The sequence below is a fragment of the Cetorhinus maximus genome, chromosome 2, assembly GCF_964194155.1.
Source record: "Cetorhinus maximus chromosome 2, sCetMax3.hap1.1, whole genome shotgun sequence".
NCBI lineage: Eukaryota > Metazoa > Chordata > Chondrichthyes > Lamniformes > Cetorhinidae > Cetorhinus > Cetorhinus maximus.
The window spans coordinates 83,619,734-83,641,896 of record NC_135880.1 but is presented as its reverse complement, the minus strand read 5'-3'; the positions used below and the strand labels follow the sequence as shown (position 1 = coordinate 83,641,896).

Genomic DNA, 22,163 nt, shown 5'->3' with positions numbered 1-22,163 from the left:
TGATAGTGGGGGACTCAGCAATGATAATGCCATTGAATGTCAAAGGGTGATGGTTAGATTGTCTCTTGTTGGAGATGATCATTGCCTGGCACTTGTGTGACATGACTGTTACTTGCCACTTGTCAGCCCTAGCCTGGATATTGTCCAGGTCTTGTTGCATTTGGACATGGACCACTTTGGTATCTGAGGAGTCATGAATGATGCTGAACGTTGTGCAATCATCAGTGAACATCCCCACTTCTGACCTTATGATGGAAGGAAGGTCATTGATGAACATGGTTGGGCCTAGGACACTACCCGGAGGAACTCCTGCAGTGATGTCCTGGAACTGAGGTGATTGACCTCCAACAACCACACCCATCTTCCTTTATGCTAAGTATGACTCCAACCAGCGGAGAGTTTTCCCCCTGATTCCTATCGACTCCAGTATTGCTAGGGCTCCTTGGTGCCACACTCGGTCAAATGCTGCCTTGATGTCAAGGGCAGTCACTCTCACCTCACCTCTGGAGGTCAGCTCTTCTGTCCATGCTTGAACCAAGGCTGTAATGAGGTCAGGAGCTGAGTGACCCTGGCGGAACCCAAACTGACTGTTTTTTCACATTTTTTGCTAGTTTACTCTCAATCTCTCTACTCCCTCTTATTGTTTCTTCAGTCAGCCTTTACTGGTTTGTAAAATTTTCACTATCTTCAGGCCTACCACTAATCTTTGCAACAATGTATACATTTTCTTTCAATTTGATACTACTCTTAACTCCCTTAGTTAGACACAGACCACCAGACTCTCAGGCAGTGCATTCCAGACCTTAACCACTCACTGCGTGAAAAAGTCTTTTCTCATATTGCTTTTGATCCTTTTGCCAACTGTTTTAACTCTGTGCCCTCCTGTTCTCAATCCTTTCACGAGTGGGAACAGTTTCTCCCTATCTTCTTTGTCCAGACCCCTCATAATTTTGAATACCTCCAAGTCCATGTACACCACATCAACAGCATTGCCCTCATTAACTAGTCTTGTTACCTCATCAAAAAAATTCCAGCAAGCTAATTAAACACAATTTTCCTTGAAGAAACCATGTTGACTTTCCTTAATTAACCTACTTTTGTCCATATGGCTATTAATTTTGCCTTGGATTATTGTTTCTAGAAGTTTATACAAAAATGCATATAAACATGGAGCCATTCGGCCCCTCGAGTCTGCTCCACCATTCAACAAGATCATGGCTGATCTGGAAGCAACCTCAAATCTACATCCCACCTACCCCCCGATAACCTATCACCCCCTTGCTTACCAAGAATCTATCCACCTCCAGCTTAAAAATATTCAAACAATCTGCTTCCACCTCCTTTTCAAGGATGGAGTTCCAAAGACTCACAACACTCAGAAAAAATTTCACCTCATCTCCATTTTAAATGGGTGACCCCATGTTTTTAAAAAGTGACCCTTAGTTCTAGATTCTAGGAAACATCCTCTTCACATCCACCCTGTCAAGACCCCTCAGGATCTTATATGCTTCAATAAAGTCGCCTCTTACTCTTCTAAACTCCAGTGGATACAAGCCTAGCCTATCCAACCTTTCCTCATAAGACAACCCACCCATTCCAGGTATTAGCCTGGTAAACCTTCTCTGAACTTCTTCTCCACCGGCGATGTTAAACTGACTGGCCTGTAGTTGCTAAGCTTATCTTTACATCCTTTTTTGTAAATCTCCAGTCCTCTGGCTCACCTGAGCCTAAGGAAACATGAAAAATTATGGTCGATGCCTCCGCAATTCCTACTTTCAATTCCTTCATTGTCCTTGGATGCACCTCATCTGGTCTTTGTGCCTTATCATTTTTAAATACAGGCAGCCTTTCCAATACCTCCTCTTTAGTGGTGTTAAACCCTTCTGGTGTCTGAGTGACCTCCTCTTTCACCATGGCCTGGGTAACATCTTCTTCCTTGGTAAAGAGGGATGCAAGGCATCCATTTAATACCTTAGCTATGCCCCCTGTCCCCATGTGTAAATCCACTTTTTAATCCCAAATCAGCCCTAATCTTCCTTTTACCGACTCTTTTACTATTTATATGCCTATCAAAGGTTTTGGGAGTCCCTCTCATGTAGCCTGCCTGTCTCTTTTCATGCTCCCTCTTTGCTTTTCTTATTTGCTTTTTCACCTCCACTCTGAGTCTTCTGTATTCAACCTGGTTCTCAATTGTCATCCAGGGTGCTCTGGATTGTTTGCCCTACCTTTCTCTTTCAAGGGAATACACCTTGACTGTGCCCGAACTACCCCTTCTTTGAAGGTAGCCTATTAATCAGCTACCATTTTTCCTCCCAACTTTTGACTCCAGTTTATTCCGCCAGGATCCATTCTTGCCCCATTGAAGTTGGTTCTCCCCCAGTTAATTATTCTTACTCTGGATTGTTCTTTGTCCTTTTCTATAGTCAGCCTAAACCTTATGATACAATGATCGCTGTTCCCTAAATGTTCTCCTACTGACACTTTATCCACTTGGCCAACTTCATTCCCAAAACCAGGTCTAGCAGTGGCTCCTTCCTCATTGATCTAGAAACATGTTGCTGAAGAAAATTTTCCTGAACACACTAGGAATTCCTGCTCCTCTCTGCCCTTTTCACTACCAATGTCCTACTTAATAACTTACTATTCCTTATTCCTGTGCTATCTATCTCTTCCAGTATTCTGTGCACCTTGGTATTCCTCTCTAGTATTATCTCCTGGTTCCCGCACCCCTACAAAGTTAGTTTAAACCCTCCCCAATAGCACTAGAACAATGTCCATTCATTAGATGCAACCCATCCAGCCTGTACAGGGACCATCTCATTGTCCCAAAAGTCTAAAGCCTTCCTTCCTGTATTCTTCTGCTTCACCCCCCTATTTCGATTCTCACTTGCACGTGGTATTGGGAATAATCCAGAGATTAATACTTTTGACATCCTGTTTGCTAATTTCCTACCTAGCTTCCTAAATGCTTACTGAAGGACCACATTCCTCTTTCTGCCTACATCGTTCATACCAATGTGAACCAAGCCAGTTGGCTGTTCGCCTTCCCCCAACCCCCCAATATCCCCCTCAGAGTGCTCTGCAGCCGCTCAGTGACATCCTTGACCCCGGCACCAGGGAGGCAACAGACCATCCTGGATTCACATCTGCAGCCACAGGAACACCTATCTATTTCCAAAACTATTGAACCACCTATCACTATTGCTCTTCCAGTCTTTCTTGTAGCCCTCCTGCACAGCTAAGTCACCCATTGTGCCATGCACTTAGCTCTGGCTGCACTCCCAGATGAACCATCACTCTCATCAGTATTCAGAGCTGAATACTAGTGGGAGAGTGGGATGTACACAACAGATCTACCTGCCTGTTCATTTTTGACTGCCTGGTGGTCATCCATTCCTCCTCTCCCTACATACTCTTAAGCTGCGGCCTGACAACATCTATAAATGTGCTATCCAAGAATCTCTTAACCATGCAGGTGCACCAGAGTGATGCCAGCTGCTGAAACCCGAAGCCTAAGCTGCTGCAACTGATGACACTAACTGCACAAATGGTTATCTAGGACAAAAGAAGCATCCTGGAGTCACCACATAGCACAGGATGTGCACTCTAAAGGTCATATCATCACTGTCATTTCTCTATTTATTAGTTAAGTTTGCTACTGATATTAAACCATACTATTACTCGTAAATCCTACTACTACTTAACACACTTTACTAGTACCCATGCTTAAAAACATAAGATGACTCACAAGCTACTCACTTGTTACTTATTATTACAACTTAATATTTTTTATCATTCTTAAGCTGCCAGTTGTTTGGACTCAGTCCGTAAGCAGAAATATTCACCTGCCAATCAACATACAACTTCCGTGTGATGTCACACCTCGATTTTTGTTTCCGTACATGGTTCTGAAACCACAGATTGTAATAGATGGCCCTGTACTCTCACTCTTCCTCACTGTTTTGATGGCGCAAAACTCCCTCATCATTTTGATGGCCCCAAACCCCCACTCTCACTCATCGCTTTGATGGCCCTGTACTCCCGCTCTCCCTCACTGTTTGGATGGTCCTGTATTCCCGCTCTCCCTCACTGTTTTGATGGCCCTGTACTACCATGCTCTCTCGCTGTTTTGATGGCTCTGTACTCCCTTGCATTTTTTGATGGCCCCATACTCCCGCTCTCTCTCACTGTTTTGATGGCCCTCTACTCCCGCTCTCCCTCACTATTTTGATGGCCCTGTACTACCATGCTCTCTTGCTGTTTTGATGGCTCTGTACTCCCTCGCATTTTTTGATGGCCCCATACTCCCGCTCTCTCTCACTGTTTTGATGGCCCTCTACTCCCGCTCTCCCTCACTATTTTGATGGCCCCGTACTCCCGTGCTCTCTCACTGTTTTGATGGCCCTCTACTCCTGCTCTCCCTCACTATTTTGATGGCCCCGTACTTCCGCGCTCTCTCACTGTTTTGATGGCCCTCTACTCCTGCTCTCCCTCACTATTTTGATGGCCCCATACTCCCGCTCTCTCTCACTGTTTTGATGGCCCTCTACTCCTGCTCTCCCTCACTATTTTGATGGCCCCATACTCCCACTCTCTCTCACTGTTTTGATGGCCCTCTACTCCTGCTCTCCCTCACTATTTTGATGGCCCCATACTCCCGCGCTCTCTCACTGTTTTGATGGCCCTGTATTCTGGCTCACACTCACTTTTTTGATGGCCCTGCACTCCCGCTCTCCCTCACTGTTCTGATGGCCACGAACCGCCGCTCTGTCTTGCCACTTTGATGGCCCCGAACTCGCACATTCTCTCCTGCCTCTGATGGCCTCAAACTCTTGCTCGATCTCCGCTTTGATGGACTCAACCTCCATGCTTTAGCAGCAGTTACATGGGAGTATGATGTGGTGATAATGGACACCTGGCTCAAAAACAGGCAGAAATGAATACTAAATGTCCCTGGATACAAGGTATTCAGGAATGATAGGGAAGGAAAGAATGGGAAAAGGTTGGCAATACTGATTAAGTAGAATATCACACTGTTGGAGAGTGAGGAAGTCCTTTAACAGTCAAGGACAGAATCTATTGGGTTAGAGTCAAGAAGTAATTGAGATGCCATTACACTCCTGGGTGTTTTCCCATAGTTTCCCAACCAGTGGGAATGTTATAGAGGAGCACATTTTCAGGGAAATTACAGAGAGGTGAAAGAACTATAGAGTAGTTATAATAAGAGACTTTTGTTATCCTAATATAAACTAGAATACCAATAATGTACAGGGCAGAAAGAGAGAATAGTTTCTAAAGTGTGTTCAAGAGAATTTTTTTGATCAGTGCATTTCTAACCCAAGGAGGAAAGAGACATTTCAGGATCTGATTCTTGGGAACGAGGAGGGATCAAGTATCAATAGGGGAATTTTTAGGGAACAGTGATCATTGTATCAAAATTAATCATAGACTAGCAATGGAAAAAGGCAATGAGCATTCTGGAGCAAAAATATTAATTAGAGGATGGCTAATTTCAATGGGTAAATTGGAATGAAAGATTGGCAGGTAAAACTGGAAAAAGGAGATGGTTTGGATACAGCCAAGGGTGGTAGAGGCAGATTCAATTGTAATTTTCAAAAGGAAATTAATAAACATCAGAAGATAAAAAATCTGCAGGGTTACAGTGAAAGGGCAGGGAGTGGGACTAGCTGAATTGCTCTTGCAGAGTCAATGGGCCAAGTGGCCTCCTTCTGTGCTGCAACCATTCTATATTTTTATGATTTCACTGACTTAGACTAGTATACCAATACTATATAAATAAAGAGATAATTTGCATTTATATGGCACTTTTCACAACCTCAGGATTTCCCAAGTGCATGACAGAAAATGAAGCACTTTTAATGTCTAAGGACTGCTGTAATGTAAGGAAACCTGGTAGCCAATCTGCAAACAGCAAGATCTCACAAACAACATGGAGATAGTCACCAGATAGTCTCTTTTAGTTATGTTGGTTATAGGATTAATATGGGTGAGGGAGAATTATCTTGCTCCTTCAATGAACATCACAAAAACAAATCATCTTCATTATCATATTGCTATTTGTGGAAGCTAACCCTGCACAAATTGGATGCCACATTCCCTGCATAGCAGCAGTGACTACACTTCAAAAAGTTCTTTATTGGCTGTTAGATGCTTTGGGGTATCACGAGGTTGTGAAAGGCACAATAAATGCAAGTCTTTCTTTTCTTTTTAAAAGCATTTTTCATTCTGTCAAAACTAATTGGTTTTAAAAGAATATTTCAGTTCTTTACCTGAGCATAGAAGAACATGTTGAGAAATTGTAACAATTGTTTCTCTTTTCCTATGTAGGTGGCGGGGGTGGGTGTTGAGGGGGTGGTCGCTTGTTAACTCAGTCAGCTGAATGGTTAGCATGTGGTTCAGAGTAACACCAACCGTGCAGGTTTGACTCCTGAGGAGCCTGGCTGAGGTAGACTTGGGACCTGTTCCTTGCCCTGCCCCTGACAGGGGAAGGCAATGGCAAATTACCACTGCCAAGAAAACAGCTGAGGATGAAGCATCAACAGACAATGAGCTAAGGACCTACCTTCCAGAAGAGCACACATGACATGTACAACAGAAAAAAGCCTCACACTAAACATATATTTTTCTAGCAACCACACTCTACCAATGTGAAACCAAAATTTATCAAAATAGTCCTCTGCACTCACCATCATAACAAGAGGATCAAAAACTTATGGTTATTCGCTACTTTTACAAACAGACCAGATGTTCTTACATGCCTCTATGAGCCTTATTACTCAGCTTAAATTGAAGTCCCCCACATTGTCTACTCTATCCACTGATTTATTCTAAACTCATGAATTTACTACCCTACCAATTTCTGTCCCAGTCTATTTTGCTTGAAAAATATCATAAATTATCAAATAGTTTGAGTTGAGCGATTTAAATCAAACAGCATGGGAAGAAATTCTTGATTAAAAATGAATTTGAATCATTCAAAATTCAGCTATTTTAAATAAAGAATAAACTATCTCCAGTTGGGGAAAAATTACCCCAAATGTTTCTAAGTGATAACCAATAGGTTGCAATTTTTTTACTTCATTGCATTACAGCTTTTGAATGACCCAAAATGGAGCAATGTAATTGTGATTATATCATTCTAAAGAAATAGAGACTTTCAACTTATCTCAGAAGTGTTAGTTCACAACAACAGTAGCCACAGCCTCCACACCTCTTGATTACCCCATTGGGCCGAACATAACATATTAGGTTGTGCACGATATTGTGGTAAGGATTGTTCAGTTCTCAGTCACAGTCACCCCATAAATGGTTATTTTCGTGTGTCACTTCACTACCTGAAATAACCACAATGAGAATTATAGTGGACTAGAACATCCATAACTGTCAACATGACTTTTATTTATTATTTCACAGGATGTGGGCATTGTTGACTAGGCCAGCATTTGTTTCCCATCTCTAATTGCCCTTGAGAAGGTGGTGGTGAGCCACCTTCTTGAACTGCTGCAGTCCATGTGGTCTAGGTACACCCACAGTGCTGATAGGGAGGGAGTGACAGGATTTTGACTTAGCGACAGAAAAGGAGCGGTGATATAGTTCCAACTCAGATTGGTATGTGGCTTGGAGATGAACTTGCAGGTCGTGGAGTTCCCATGCATCTGTTGCCCTCGTCCTTCTAGGTGGTAGAGGTCACAGGTTTGGAAGGTGCTTGGTGAGTTGCTGCAGTGCATCTTGTATATGGTAGACACTGCTGCCACTGTGTGTTGGGGGTTGAGAGAGTCAATATTTAAGGTGGTGCATGGAGTGTCAGTCAAGCGGGCTGCTTTGTCCCAGATGGTGTCGAGCTTCTTGAGTGTTGTGGGGGCTGCACTCATCCAGGCAAATGGAGAGCATTCCATCACATTCCTGGCTTGTGCCTTGTGGACAGACTTTGGGGAATCAGCAGATGAGTTAATCAGCACAGAATTCACAGCCTCTGACCTATTCTTGCAGCCACAGTATTTGTATGGCTGGTCCAGTTCAGTTCCTGGTAAATGGTAACCCCCAGGATGTTGATAGTCGGTGATTCAGCTATGGTACTGCCATTGGCTGTCAAGGGGAGATGGTTAGATTCTCTCTTGTTAGAGATGATCATTGGCTAGCACTTGTGTGGCGCAAATGCTACTTGCCATTATCATCCCAAGCTGAATGTTGTCCAGGTCTTGCTACATATGAACACGGATTGCTTCAGTATCCGAGGAGCCATGAATGGTGCTGAACATTGTGCAAACATCAGTGAACAATCATCAGCGAACATCCACACTTCTGACTTTATGATGGAGGGGTGGTCATTGATGAAGCAGCTGAAGATGGTTGGGCCTAGGACATTACTCTGGGGAACTCCTGCAACGATATCCTGGGGTTGAAATGATTGCCCTCCAACAACTACAACCATCTTACTTTGTGCTAGGTATGACTCCAACCAGTGGAAATTTTTCCCTTGATTCCCATTGACATCAGTTTTGCTAGTGCTCCTTGATGCCACACTTGGTCAAATGCAGCCTTGATGTCAAGGGCAATCACTCTGACCTCACTTCTTGAATTCAGCTCTCTTATTCGCAAGGCTATAACGAGGTCAGGAACTGAGTGGCCCTGGCAGAGCCCAAACTGAACTTCAGTGTAAAGGTTATTGCTGTCTAAGTGCCGCTTGATAGCACTGTTGATGGCCCCTTTAATCATTTTGCTCATGATCCAGAGTAGACGGTAATTGGTCGGGTTAGATTTGTCCTGTTTTTTGTGGACAGCATATACCTGGAAAATTTTCCACATTGTCGGGTAGATGTCATTGTTGTAGCTGCAGTGAAGCAACTTAGCTCGGGGCATGGCTAGTTCTGGAGCACAATAAGTCTTCAGTGCTGTTGCTGGAATGCTATTGGGGCTGATAGCATTTGCAGTACTAGTAACAATATACACTGTTGATCAGAACCATCAATATGCCACAGAACCATAGAAAACAAAATACATTAGAAAAAGCATAGCCACAACCTAGCCACTCATACCATCATGCACATTTTTCTCTCATTAACCTTTAAAAGACAGTTAACAAAAGGCTAAGTGCAATGTGGATGAATGTTGCTTGTTCAGAAAGTCTAACTGCTAAACAAATAGCTCAAAACACCACTCATCAGCCATTTTAACAGTTAATTTAAATTGCAAGCAAAACAATGCCATTATTTGATGGGGAAAAATACTCTAACAAATCAGAATGAATTTGGTTCACAGGAGATAATACATTTGGATTATTTAATCAGCACTGCAGGTCATGTGGCTCAGTGGTAGCATCCCTGTTGCTGGGCCTAAAGCTCTGAGTTCAAGTCCCACTTCAAAACTTGATGGCTACGGAAGATGCATTTACAACATGACCAAACAAGTTATCAGCTTGTAAATCCCTCCAAGATGGCAGGCGGTAAGAGCAGGAGAGTTTCCTGATTAGCCACAATGCAGAAGACAACAGCAAACCACTGCATTATTTGCCAAGCATCATCATGGATCAATCCAATGGAAGTCCATGCATGCCAATACCCTCTTAGGACATGGTACCTGAAGGAGGAGGAATCAGTACTGCATTACATTATAAAAGCTTTACCAAATAATTTATGCGCAACCTTCATGATTACCCTGAAAGATCAGTTATTCTAAAATAGCAAAAGCACATTTTGTAATCCATGCAGTATTTGTGCTCTAGCTAGATTAGTGGAGCAAAATTATCTAAATTCTCACCTCATCTCTGCATCTCAACATAATTCACTGTATGTGTAATTACTTATTTAAATGAAAGCAGAAGTCATTTTACGCACAACACAATCCTATAAAGCTCAATAAGATGGCTGAGGGAAAGTTTTGGACAGAACATGGGGTGGACTCCATTTCTTTAAATAGTGCTGTAAAATCTTTAATGCCCATCTAAACAACCAGGAAGATAAAGAGTGGATTTAAATCTCAGCTGATGATGCAACTCGAACTCAGTACCACGCTGGAGTGTCAACCTAGACTGTGTGCCCAAGTTCTGAAATGGGACCAAAAACTAGTTTTACTGCTATTCTAGGGGCTGAATTTTCTGGTTGAAGGGGTGGGAGCAGAGCCAACTGCCGCCCGCGATCAGGTCCACGCCGCCATTTTATGCGGGCAGGCCAATTAAGACCCACTTAGCGCAATGCGCGATTCCCGAGGACAGCGGGAGTGGGCGGGCGGCGGCGGGAGTGCACTGTCCGCCGGGTCCAATGGCAACCCGGCGGCCTGTTTATATGAAGCACTGGCAGCCTTTGCAAGGCTGCTCACAATGGCAAGTGGAAGGGCTCCCAAGAGGGCTTCTGGCGAGCAGTGGGAGGGTAGGGCAGTGGGACAGGCCAGGCCGGAGGGTAAGGTGGGGGCGGGTTCCAGTGTGCCCTTTGTTTTTCCGATGACTGCCTCGCTGCCCTCCTCGAGGAGGTGGCAGCACGGCGGGAGGTGCTGGTTCCCCAGGATGGGAGGAGGAGGCCCCCCCCACATGACGAAATGTGCCTGGGAGGAGGTGGCGGAGGTGGTGAGTTCCCGCGACGTGGTGCGGCGCACCTGGATCCAGTGTCGCAAGCGCTTCAACAACTTGTTGTGCTCAGGAAGGGTGAGGACAATGTTGGCATTGGTCACTTAACCCAGCAAGTCGGCTTACCCCCCCGCTGACACCTCCCCCCTCCCCAAGTCTGAGTGTAGTGATTGCATTGAATCATTGACGGCATTTGCCATTCGCTGGCTGGGCCAGCGGATATTGTCCATGATGAAGTCAGCCTGAGAGGATGAGGAAGAGATGTGTTTTGCCCCTGCAGCATCTGTTACACTGAGTCGCACATGACTGGTTTGGGGGCAACCTGGAGGAGCTGCACCTAGGCGCAGTGCTGGAACTCCAGGACATGTCCAAGTCAGGGTGATGAGATGGTGGGAGGGGAACTTCAAGGTGACGTGGCAACGAACCATCTGCTGCCCTCTACGCTGCATGTGCTTGCGCCTCCTTGCTATGGAAGGATATACCGTGTGGTGCCTAATGTGACGTAGGCAGCATGTGTCCGAGGCGGGCTAGGGAGCAGGCCTAGCATCTTTGTATGAGTGTTTGGCAGCAGTGGGGTGAGGAGGCACTAGAGCCCTGATATGTCCCACTCTGGTTGGGGTGGGCCATGCGTGAAGAGAGTCCATGTGCAATTTGCACTAATTAATGCTCTTCTCTCATTTTCAGGTGAAGAGTGCTCATAACATGGCAGAGCATGCGAGGACTGGCAGCAGCCAGGCGCAGTTAGCCATTCTTAGCCGCTTCGAGCAGGGAGCCCTGGATTTGGAGAGGCGCCATGCGCCCAGGTCCACTTGTGCAGGTGAGGCTGGGGTGCCACGGCCAGGTATTTATGCCCAACAGTGAGGTCAGCATTGTTTTCCCAACAGCCACAGCAGTGCTGAATGTTAATTGATTTCATTTTGCGACATGGCTTAACCATTGCTTATGGAAGGATGAGCGCATAATGATCCGGGGCACAAGGATGCATTTTGTCATTGTCTCCACGTTAACTGATCCACTGTCCTTGTTCTTCCTTTCAACATCAGCAGAGCTAGTGTCCCGAAGCACAGCAGTGAGGGCACTTCACAGTCACTGGAGGAGCTGGCAGAGACAGAGAGTGCCCATGGCACCAGCAGTCAGAGGACTGCAGGGGACCAGGCACATGCTCAGTCGGTGCCTGATGATGTGCCTCTGGAGTTGTCTGTGACGCAGGAAATGCGGCCGGGTGTGTGGGAGCATCTGAGGGGATACATGAGGCTATGCTTGGCTTGGTTTCCGTGGTGGAGGAGTCTACGTGGACGATCGCCGAAGCAATAAACCACATGTCCGAGCGCCATGCGTCCTCCATGGAGAGAGTGGCGACTCTCGTGGAGATGCTCCTCCAGGAGACCCATCAGGGCTTCCTGGGGTTGCGCTTTGACCAGCAAGCCCTCACATCGGCATTGACCTCAGCTGGTCATTGCCAGTGTGGGAGATGGTCTGGGCATCAAGTTTCCCAGCTCAATGCCGATCCATCCACGGTGAGCAGGGAGGCCCAAAGCGACCTCACGTCGGCACAGCAGCTGCCTGTCGTCTCTGAGGGCACCTCTCAGGACGATCCGGATGAGGGCGGCAGCTCCCCCGCCCCTCTCCCAGTGACCGTACCATCCAGCGAGGCTGTGACGACTGGGGAGATGCCAGCTGTGGAACAGGCAGCTCCCTCCGAGGACCAGCACAGGTTCCACGCACCAGAGGACGGCCGCCAAGGTCATCGAGGCCAACAGGACAGCAGAGTCAGCAGGCTGGCTCAGATGCCACTCCCAGCGAGGGGTCAGCACCAAGACGTAGCACCTGGAAACGTAAACATAAGGCACCTTAGGCACACCATGGGTTTATCACTGGTGCTTTTGTGTTGGCCTGAGATGAGGTCCTTATGATTTGTTTGATTTGTAACAGCATTGTATTTTTTTTTGGAATAAGTTGGTTTGCTTGACATATTAAATTCAGATATGTCACCATGGCTAAGGCTGCCTCTTTTCTTCTGCGTGTGGATAGTTTCCAAAACTGTAATGAGTGCTTTGTTGACATTCAGCTTTATTAACAAGGCTCTTAGTTACTGTTCCTAACCTGGCAGATTTGGCACTTAGATGTCGAGTATCGAGCTTACAGCCCAGGCTTGCCCTGGTGGTCCATCTGTGGTGTGCTAGCTGAAGGTTCATTGGATTAAAGTCCCCCGTGTGCCCCTGCCTCCCTGCAGTTTGCCTGGGTCAGCGTCTACCCCCTCAGCATTTCCCTGTGCCTGCTCATCCTCGGACTCACTGCTGGACTTATCGTGTGCAGCTGCAGCCACTGCATCAACATCTTCATCAGCCACAGCGTCCCCCCTTTCCAGCGCAAGAATGTGGAGAGTGCAGCATGCAACCACTATCACCAAGACGCGATCTGGGGGATACTGGAGTGTGCCCCCTGAGCAGTCCAAACATCAGATGCGTATCTTGAGAAGACCGATGGTTCTCTCCTATTGTATCGCCTCTCAGCTTCTGTTCTTGAATGGTGGAGAGGCGTCATGAGCCACCTTCTGAGGGGATAGCCCTTGTCACCCAGCAGCCATCCATCCAGCTGAACCGGAGCCCTGAAGAGCCCCAGCACCTGGAAGTGTCTGAGGATGTAGGCGTCTTGGGAGTTGCCTGGGTACCTGGGTACTTGTAGAATTGGCATCCTATGATCAAACAATATCTGTACGTCCATGGAGTGGAAGCCCTTCCTGTTGATGAAGGCACCGGGCTCGCCTGCTGGCGCCTTGATGGCCACATGTGTGCAGTCTATAGCACCCTGGACGCGGGGGAAGCCAGCAATGGCCGTGAAGCCTCTGGCTCGCTGTGTCTGGCTTGCCTAGTCCCAACGGTAGTGGATGAAGGTCAATGCACACCTGAACAGAGCACCTGTAACCTGCTTGACACAAGTGTGGACAGCTGATTGGGAGACACTGCAAAGATCACCTACTGACCCCTGGAAGGAGCCAGAGGCAAAGAAGTTGAGGGCAGCTGTGTCCTTCAGAGCCACTGGTATGGGGTGTCCACCCACACAGTTAGCGGAGATCTCAGGCCCTATCATCTGACAGATATAGTTGACTGTCTCCCTTGAGAGGTGGAGCCTCCTTTGGCACTGCAGCTCAGACATATTGAGGTAGCTGCTTCACTGCCTGTATACCCTGGCAGCAGGATAGTGGCGTCTTCTGCAGCCCATTCCACCTTGGACTACCTCCTGGCCCAGCGCCCCTTGTGCCTGCACCTGTGCTCCCAAAGGTGGCTCCCCTGGAGGCTGAATGTGCACTCCTGGCCTCCTCCTCCTTCTAGCCCTCCCTTCCTCCTCAGAGGGCCTGCCTCCAGTGGACAGATCAGCTCCCATTCCCAGGCTAAGGGAAGGCTTCCTGAAACCTGCAGGCCCAGAAAAGATTCCTCGCAGCAGAGTGCTGACCTGAAGGTTAAGAGTCCAGACCAAGCAGCTGGTATGCCTTTTGAAATATTGCAGATCACACAGACAAGTTTCAAAAACTTTCAAAAATAAATACTTGACTGCACACTCGCGACCCCACTGAGCCCTCTTATCCCGCCTGTGGATGAGGTTTATACAAACGTGTCCTATCCGCCTGCCTGTTGCACTCGTGCGACGACCCGAAGATTGCACGGGTGCCAAAAAATCAGCGTCAATTGGTGAGTCAAGGGCCTTGAGTGGCCTGTTAATTAATGGTGGGTGTGCATCGGACATCATCGCGTGTCCACCCAGCGAAATATCGAGATGGCGCGTGGTGACGTCGGGACGCTCACCCGAAGTCACCGTGCGTCATTTCATGCGCGGACATACAGGGCCCGCCCCCACACGCCAACAAGAAAATTCTGCCCTAGATTTCAGATTGTAAAGCGCTTCAATTTAATCAGAAGCTCAGTGAGCTTTTTAATCTTTTAACTCAGTATTTGAGCTAGTGCAAGTTTCATGTGCTCTACTATGTAGCAGCATTGTGTGCTAGTATTAATAGAATGACTAATTGCGTAACAGGTCCATCAATGTCTGAAAAGAGAAAAGACAGATGAATGTTTTGGGTAGAGACCCTTCACCAGAACTAATAAAAGCTCCAATACCTGAAATATTAATCATTGTACTAAGTTTAATGACCACGGTGGTGGCCCCGTCCACCGGACAGAGTCAGTGCCAACCTCATCACGGCCATTTCCGCGAGCCTCGATGGGGTTAAATCCCAAGTAGGCACTTGCCTGTATGTGCTGTCGGAGTTACCTGGCTTTTGGAGGCAAAGGTCTACATTCAGATGGCTGGAAGCTGTTCAGTGCCAGCAGCACCACAGGGAGTGGTAACCACTTTTGGGACTGCAGTAGGCCCAGTATGAGGAGCATCCGTGAAGGCCTTAAGGAGAGGTAAGTGGGGAGGCCTCAATGGGGCCAGTCAGGCAAGCCCCTCTGAGGGGGAGAAGGGGTTTCAGTGTGGAGGGCATGTAGGTCTACCTGCGGGCAGTCCTGGCCTCCGACAGGGCCCTTCATTGAGCACAAGAGCACCCCACCCGAACCCCCAGCCTGCAGGGAGGCTGCCAGGGTGTGCCTGCAGGTCTGCCCAGGTGTCACGAGCCACCAATCCCGCCAGTGGTAGAATCACTGGCCAGTGCCAACTCCTATGCCTCACAAGACCACTGGTTCATTGACAAGATGAAAAGCATTACAAATTAATTTTAAAAAGCTGTCACCTGAGGAGTGTTAAACTAGGTTTTATAGAGGTGAAGTTAAATTGCAGCAGGTGTGAGGCTCCACATACATGACACTACCTCCATGGACCCTGCTTAATGAGCTTTAGATAAATTTACACTTGAGTTACACCACAGTTTGCTTCTTTGTGAAATCAAAATACTTCATGTTTATTCAAACTGTACAATATAACTGGCCTGTAGGGAGAATACATCATTAGTTGACACAATAGCTGAGTGCAGCATTTGAACTTTGAGTTGTAATTAACTGAAAGAAATAAAAGACAATTGATCCTTCACTAATCTCCCCTCTTTCTCAGTCCATGCCCAATATTATTTGTTACATTTGCACCTCCAGTTCTCTTTCCTCACTCTAGAAAGTCACATTCTGCATTTTTTGCTGTAAGGCTGCCTGATGTTTCTTGCTTGTCCCCCTTCCATACAGCCTGTTTGGCGTAACACTGTGGCTCGATCCCCTTTGTCTCTATGCTATGAGAGTAGAGGTAAAATCATCATGTTTCATTCAGGGACAGTGGGGGATGGAAAGAACATTGAGCAGACGTGAGACCCAAAAGTGAGACTATGGGCGGAATCGTCCCAGATTTGCACTAAGTGCGGTAGCGGGCAGGAAAAACAATGTTTTACTCGCCTACCGCAATAGCGGCTTTTCACGCCATATCATCCCAAACCTGCCACATTAATTATGCATTCCCAGGATACACGCCATTTCTACGGCAGGCTCCAATTCACCTGCCACACCATCACCTTGCCACTTTATCATGCCAGGCGCCACGTTTAAAGTACAGCCGCACTCAGTGCTTCCAGCCCAGGACTGCAACAAAAAAGACATGGCCACGAAAGGCAAGAAGGCTGCAGCCCTTAAACGCCTTTCGGATGCCGTGGAGGCCCACTGTGATGTCTTCTACCCCTGTTCTGGCAGCAGGAGGGGCAGTAACATTACCACTCAGGCTTGATAGGCGATGGCAGCAATTGCAGTGCTAATGCTGCACAGAAGAGGCTGGCCATCCAATGCAGATATAGCCCCCCCTAAAAGTAATGTGGTGCTGTCTGTGAAGCCTGGCGCTGATGACTGAGTGCTGACCGAAGCAAGGTGGGCAAACTAACCTTGAAGTCCCGGGTGAAGTGCAGCTCGCCAAGCGCACACCTTATATATGCTGTTGTGAAACACGTTGGCGTATTTTCCCGCCAACATGGGCGGACAATCCAGCGGGGGGTCGGGGGGGGAGGTGATGAGTCCGGCCTTATAATGATATGCTTATGTATTACAATGAGGTTCCTGATGTCCGATAGCGAAAAATACAATGTCGTGAAACCAATTTTTGGCCTTCTCGCCATATTGTCTGCTCACGCTACTGAACCCAGTGGGCACGAAAAATCCCGGCCCATGTACTTGAGGCAAGCCAGATATTATTTTGAGAACCAGAGGCACATGCTGAGGAGATTTCCTCTCTGTGATTTGTATAGGAAAATTGTTGTGAACAAAATGGCTTCTAGGAAACTAATCAACAGCAGTTGCTTACATGAGGTATCTTCAAAATCAGAAAAAGGATTTAGCAAACAGTCCAGTGAAAAAGATGTGACTTGTCCCTGCCCATGCTGACTAGAGCTCAGTCATTATGTATTAATTAATTTTTTAAGGTTAGTATACAATGTTTATTCCATATTAAGCTCAAGCTGGTATTATTTAAAAGAACATCAAGGGCAATCTTAGTAAGTTGCCTTTATAGTGGAATGTAACTGCAGAGAATTAACTTCATTACTTCTCAGGATTAAATAGATTAATGCATGCACCTTTTAGTTGCTCAAAATTTCCACCAGTAGCTCCATCAATGGCTCAGTAGGCAAATACATCAGAAATATGATGAAGTCCTACTAGGGAAGTCCTACATTTGACCTATGGTCTGTGTTGGTTTAGCTCTCAAGCAATTGGTGATGCTAAATTAGCCTCATGGTCTCCAATTTAAGGAGGGGAAAATAACCAGAAGATCTAGGCCTGGTATCCAACAATAGCAGCTGGAAATACACATGTGGTGAGAGCAGGATCAGGCTCACATGGGATCCCTTCCACATGGTTAAATACCCAGCTGACACTCACTGTCCAGACTCACTTGTCCCAGGTGTTGGAGGGTCACCAGCATCCATAGAATCATACCTCAACACAAGTGACTCCGTCCAGAGAGCAGGGAATACTGACAGAAGTTCAAAACAGACAGTAGATTCAAAGTTGTTTTTCGTGTACATATTAGGCGACATAGCAAAACACAGCAAAGCTAATTACCTACAGGGTAGGTATTTTATTAATTTGGTACTTTAATTTCTGAGAGTGCAAAAAATTTGAGAAATTGTACTGAGGTGCCAGTGCACAAGACTCAGCATTCCCATCACGTAATCAATGCCCCCAACAATCACAATTAAGAAATAGACAAGGACTTCGGCATTAGTTCTGATTTTTACACACGCACGCACACGCGCACACACAGCCACACACATATAAAATCAGTAAATTAAGAAAAAATTCTTACTGTCTGAATTACACAGGTGTGTTGAAGACAATGCTGCAGAGTGACTGAAGATCACATATAAATGTTGATCTACGTGTGATGGTAAGGTAGACAAAGGCTGAAAGGCAAAAATTGAACAAAAATCTGAAAATTACATTTCAGAATAGATATATTGGATAATATTTTTAGAAGACCATAACAGTCACCTACAATCAGGTTACCACATGTTTTACCACTAGATGGCAATGACACACATTTGCTATACTAATTACTGAACTAAATAAGCAATATAAAATGTCAAAAAATAAAGTACATTTCTGTGGCTATAAGTTATAAGCAAAGTATATTGCAGATCCATTACACAGGCATTTTTTATACTATTACATGGAATTAGTTAGGAAAAGATCTTGCTTTGCTCTTAAACTCAAAGTAGATCACAAATAATAGTGTTTTTATTTTGTGCCAATATAAACATGAATAAAGAGAATGAAAAGCAAAATACTTCTTCTATGATAGCTACCAGAACTAGTCAGTTAGTCAGTTTATTTGAAGTACTACAGTTTTTTTTAATCCACCAAAATCTGACCACATCATTTCCTTTTATTACTTACTTAAAACAGCTATTTTATTGTCTGTACTAATTGGTTAGAAATGCAGTCATTAGAAATTTAATCCTGAAAGTCAGAAATCAGTGCAGTTTAATAAAATTGTATTCCAGAATTCCTGAACATTTATGTAATGATAATAAGCACAGCTAGTGCTGAAAACTACCAAAGTCTGGAGAAGCTCGAACATCAGTAAACATAATTTGTTTGCAAATATAAGGATGGTTCAAATGGGGCAAACTGCACTCAGTGAATGACTTACCTGTAAAGCCTTAAGCTAGGGTTCTCGGTGGCAAAATAATGCTTGTTTGGAGGCGAAGTGGCAGTAAGAAAAACAATAACAAAGGTGTCACATATGAATATGAGAGGGGATTACTCAGTTATGTCATTATGTTTTAGTGCACATGGTCCTTCTGACACATTCCTGCCCCTCCCCCATCTCAAACATATTCTTACAATAGAGCAAGCTCTGGTGAGGTTGACTGCGTGTTTCTTAAAAGATAACAAAAGACGAAAATTCTTTGTTTTTAACTTCGATAATTTACATACAGTCTGTAGTAAGGATTTAAGAATTTGCGAATTCCAATCACTTTGGATCAAAAGCTCTTGCTTGCAAAATATCAAGAAAAGAAAACTGAACTGAAAATAACATGAACCAGATAGGTTTGGATTTATCGACAAGTACAGATGTATCCCTTGTCATGGGGCATAAAATATAAGCAAAATGTGTCTTCCTCTGAAGAAAGACATGCTGAATGCTGTACAAAATAATCTCCTTACTACAACAAACTGTAATCATGAGCAATGATACTTTTTTAAAGTACAAGCACTGATAATTGTCATTGATAATTGTGTCTAAACAGTACATTTTAGAATACTGATGTAAGCACATGCAGTTTTAAGAAAGAATTTGTAAGAAAAATTGTAGTTGAAAATGAAGCGTTGAACAAATATGATAATGGTATTGGAGGAGCTTGATGTTACAGAACATTTATTCGTTGTGTCAAGTGCCAGGGGGCTCCAATTAAGTGTGATAGTTTGAGATCTCAGCTGGATAGTCACACGTATTACTAACTCCAGCAAGGTACTGGATGGTTGGGGCTGCAGGAGCAGAATTAAACCTTATCAGCATCGTGCTCCTTGTACTTGAACTGGCAGTATCAACAGCAATTGGCTAGACTTGCCAGCCTCACCAACAGTGATACAGAAGACATTCAGTCCTTTATTTGAGGATTCAGTAATAATAATAAAAAAAGTTAAAACTTGGAAATCTTACAAATACATTTTCTGATGCTAATCAGTACCTGTTAAACATCAATCTCATCAAATGTTTTCTTTTATTGTTTTAGTTTCAAAACAAAGAACAATAACTTGCATTTTTTACCCAAACTCATTGGAATTATAATTTAAATTGGATTAGCTAAAACTGTTGAGCAATAAATTCCTTCTTAAGCATGTGAATAGTGCATCTATGTTTCTAAAATTGAAAAAGGCAAACCTGTTCAATTCAAAGAATACAAATGTCAGAACTCATATCCTTGAGTAATTGGCTTTGTTCTTGCCAATCTCAACAGCTCTCAGATCAACAATATGACAAATTCCTATCCAGATAATTATAAACTTTTCTATGCATCACGCTTAGGCTGGAATTTTCCACCCCTGTTGGCGTTGGGTGTCTTGCCGGGCGTGAACGGACAACATGGCGAGAAGGCCAAAAATCGGTTTTACGCCGTCGTGAAATGAGGAGCAGAATATTGCGCTCGTTGGCCAGGCGCCCGCCTGACCTGAATGAGCGTGAAACGATGCGTGATGACCCTGACGACATCACGCACTGGCGTGATATTTCAGTCGGGCACACGCGGGAGTCAGCAGAGCGCCTGCCGACAATTAACAGGCCCATATAGGCCATTAAAGATCTAATAAAATGAAAATTTTCACTGCCCATTCAACCTTACAGTTGACGGGCAGGTGAAAAGGCCAAGCGGCCCTTGGATTTTTTGCGAAACCTTATCTACGGGCAGGATGAGGTTTCGATCAGTGATTTTTTTAAAAACAAGCTAATTTGTAACATGTTCCTGGTCATGTTATTAACAATTTTAAATTCTTTATTTTTTATTTTCAAAAAGCTTCAGCTCCCTGAGGCAGCTCTGTGCCTCAGAGAGCTTTTACTGCACACACCCGTGCACATGCACGAAGTTCCATGCTCGCCCTCCCCTCCTCACCCCCCCACAGGCAGCGCTGAGCACTGCAGCGTGCGATTCACACTGCGTGGATTCTCATGTACGTGGTTCTGCTGTGAATCAGCTCACAGAGGGTGGGAGGTCTCTGTTGATGTCTGGGGTCTGCTTCAGGATATCACATGGGCTGCTATGGATGATCATTGAAGTGTGGGGGGTGGGGGGAGGGGAAGGTCCAGCTGCGAGTGGGAGAGGAAGGTGTACAGGGTAGAGGAGTGCAGAGGGTGAGGTTGGGAGGGGGGAACAAAGGTATTTGGGGGGCTGAGGTTGGGAGGGCAGGGGAGGGAGTATGGGGGGAGGAGGGTGCAACGGGGCGAATGCAGCAAGTGGGGAGGTAGATGTAAGGAGTGGGAGGAAGGTGTGAGGGAAGGAGCTCGGAGGCAGAAAGGAGTTAGGAGGGAGGAAGGGCTTCTGGGCGAGGAAAGACTTTGGAGGAGTGAAGGAGTTCAAAAGGGGGAAGAGTCCAGGAGGAGGGAGTTTGGAGGGGGGGAAGGAGTCCATGGGTGGGAGGGAGTCCGGGGGGAGGAGGGAGTAAGGGTGGAGGGGGGTGTAAGAGTTTGAGGATGTCGAGGTGAACGTGTAAGGGAGGGGTTTGTGGAGTCAATGACTGCTTCCTGGGGAGTGAACTGAGGGTGGGCATGGTAGGACGGGATGGTGAGTATGACAGGGGGCAGAGTGAGGCGGTAGGGTGGGAGGGTGAGGGTGCAATGGTAGCGATAGAAGGCACGGTGAGGGTGGTTGGTGAGGACTTGGAGGCAGACACAGACCCTAGGAGTGGGAAGGAGAAGATCAGGGAGGTCAATGTGGATGGGGATGGGATTCTCAGGAAGGTAGGGGGCATACACGTTCACCTGGACATCCTGGGAAGAAAACGGTTCTTCTTGGTAGGTGACGGTGGGGAGGTGGAAGGTGATGCCAGGGGGGTCAACGGTGATGGGGGAAAGGACATGAGTGACTGGGAAAGGGTAAAGTACGGGGGAGCTGAGAAGAAACTTAACAACTACCATGACTGTCGAAATCGAAAGTGAGAGGAGCCTCGTGTTGGACGGTCACAGGTGCTGCATGGGAGTGTGATCATTGGGTGGGTGGAGACGCAGGTCAGCTCAGATGGACGACTGAAAGAGAACCCCAGCAGGCAGCACTGAAAATGCTTGGAACAGTGAGAGGAGTGTGATGAAGGAAGGCTCCGCGTGAGTGGGAGAGGCTTGCACGAGGCTCCAAAGGCCCTGCCACACACACACTTCTCCTTCCAGAATCACTTGTAACCACCAGATTGTGAATTCAAGCCTGCTCTACATCTAAGTCCCACCAAGGTGTGTGTCTCTGTGCTGGTGCAGGGTGTGGGTAAGCGCTGTGATAGGTCTTCCAGGCTGGTTACTTCCAGCTCTTCAATGGAGGAGGTGTCCTCTTGGCTGGAGGTGAGGTCCTGGATGGGGCTGAGGGACTGTCTGGCTGAGGGTGTCGGTCACTTGGCAGAGCTCCCTGTGAACCAAA

At 46.0% G+C, this 22,163-nt stretch overlaps 1 protein-coding gene across 2 annotated transcripts in view; it reads right to left on the bottom strand.

Moving 5' to 3' along the window:
- LOC144695688 (tumor necrosis factor alpha-induced protein 8) overlaps window positions 1–22,163 on the bottom strand; it is a 132,790-nt gene that overhangs the window by 34,006 nt on the left and 76,621 nt on the right. The window contains exon 3 of one of the 2 annotated variants that reach the window (XM_078566652.1): window positions 17,849–17,945. In XM_078566652.1, the coding sequence (XP_078422778.1) occupies window position 17,849 (1 nt within the window). In that variant the 5' untranslated portion in view covers window positions 17,850–17,945. Of the gene's footprint in view, window positions 1–8,808; window positions 8,858–17,848; window positions 17,946–22,163 lie in introns of those variants that run through there. The other variant, XM_078566659.1, reaches the window with a different exon arrangement.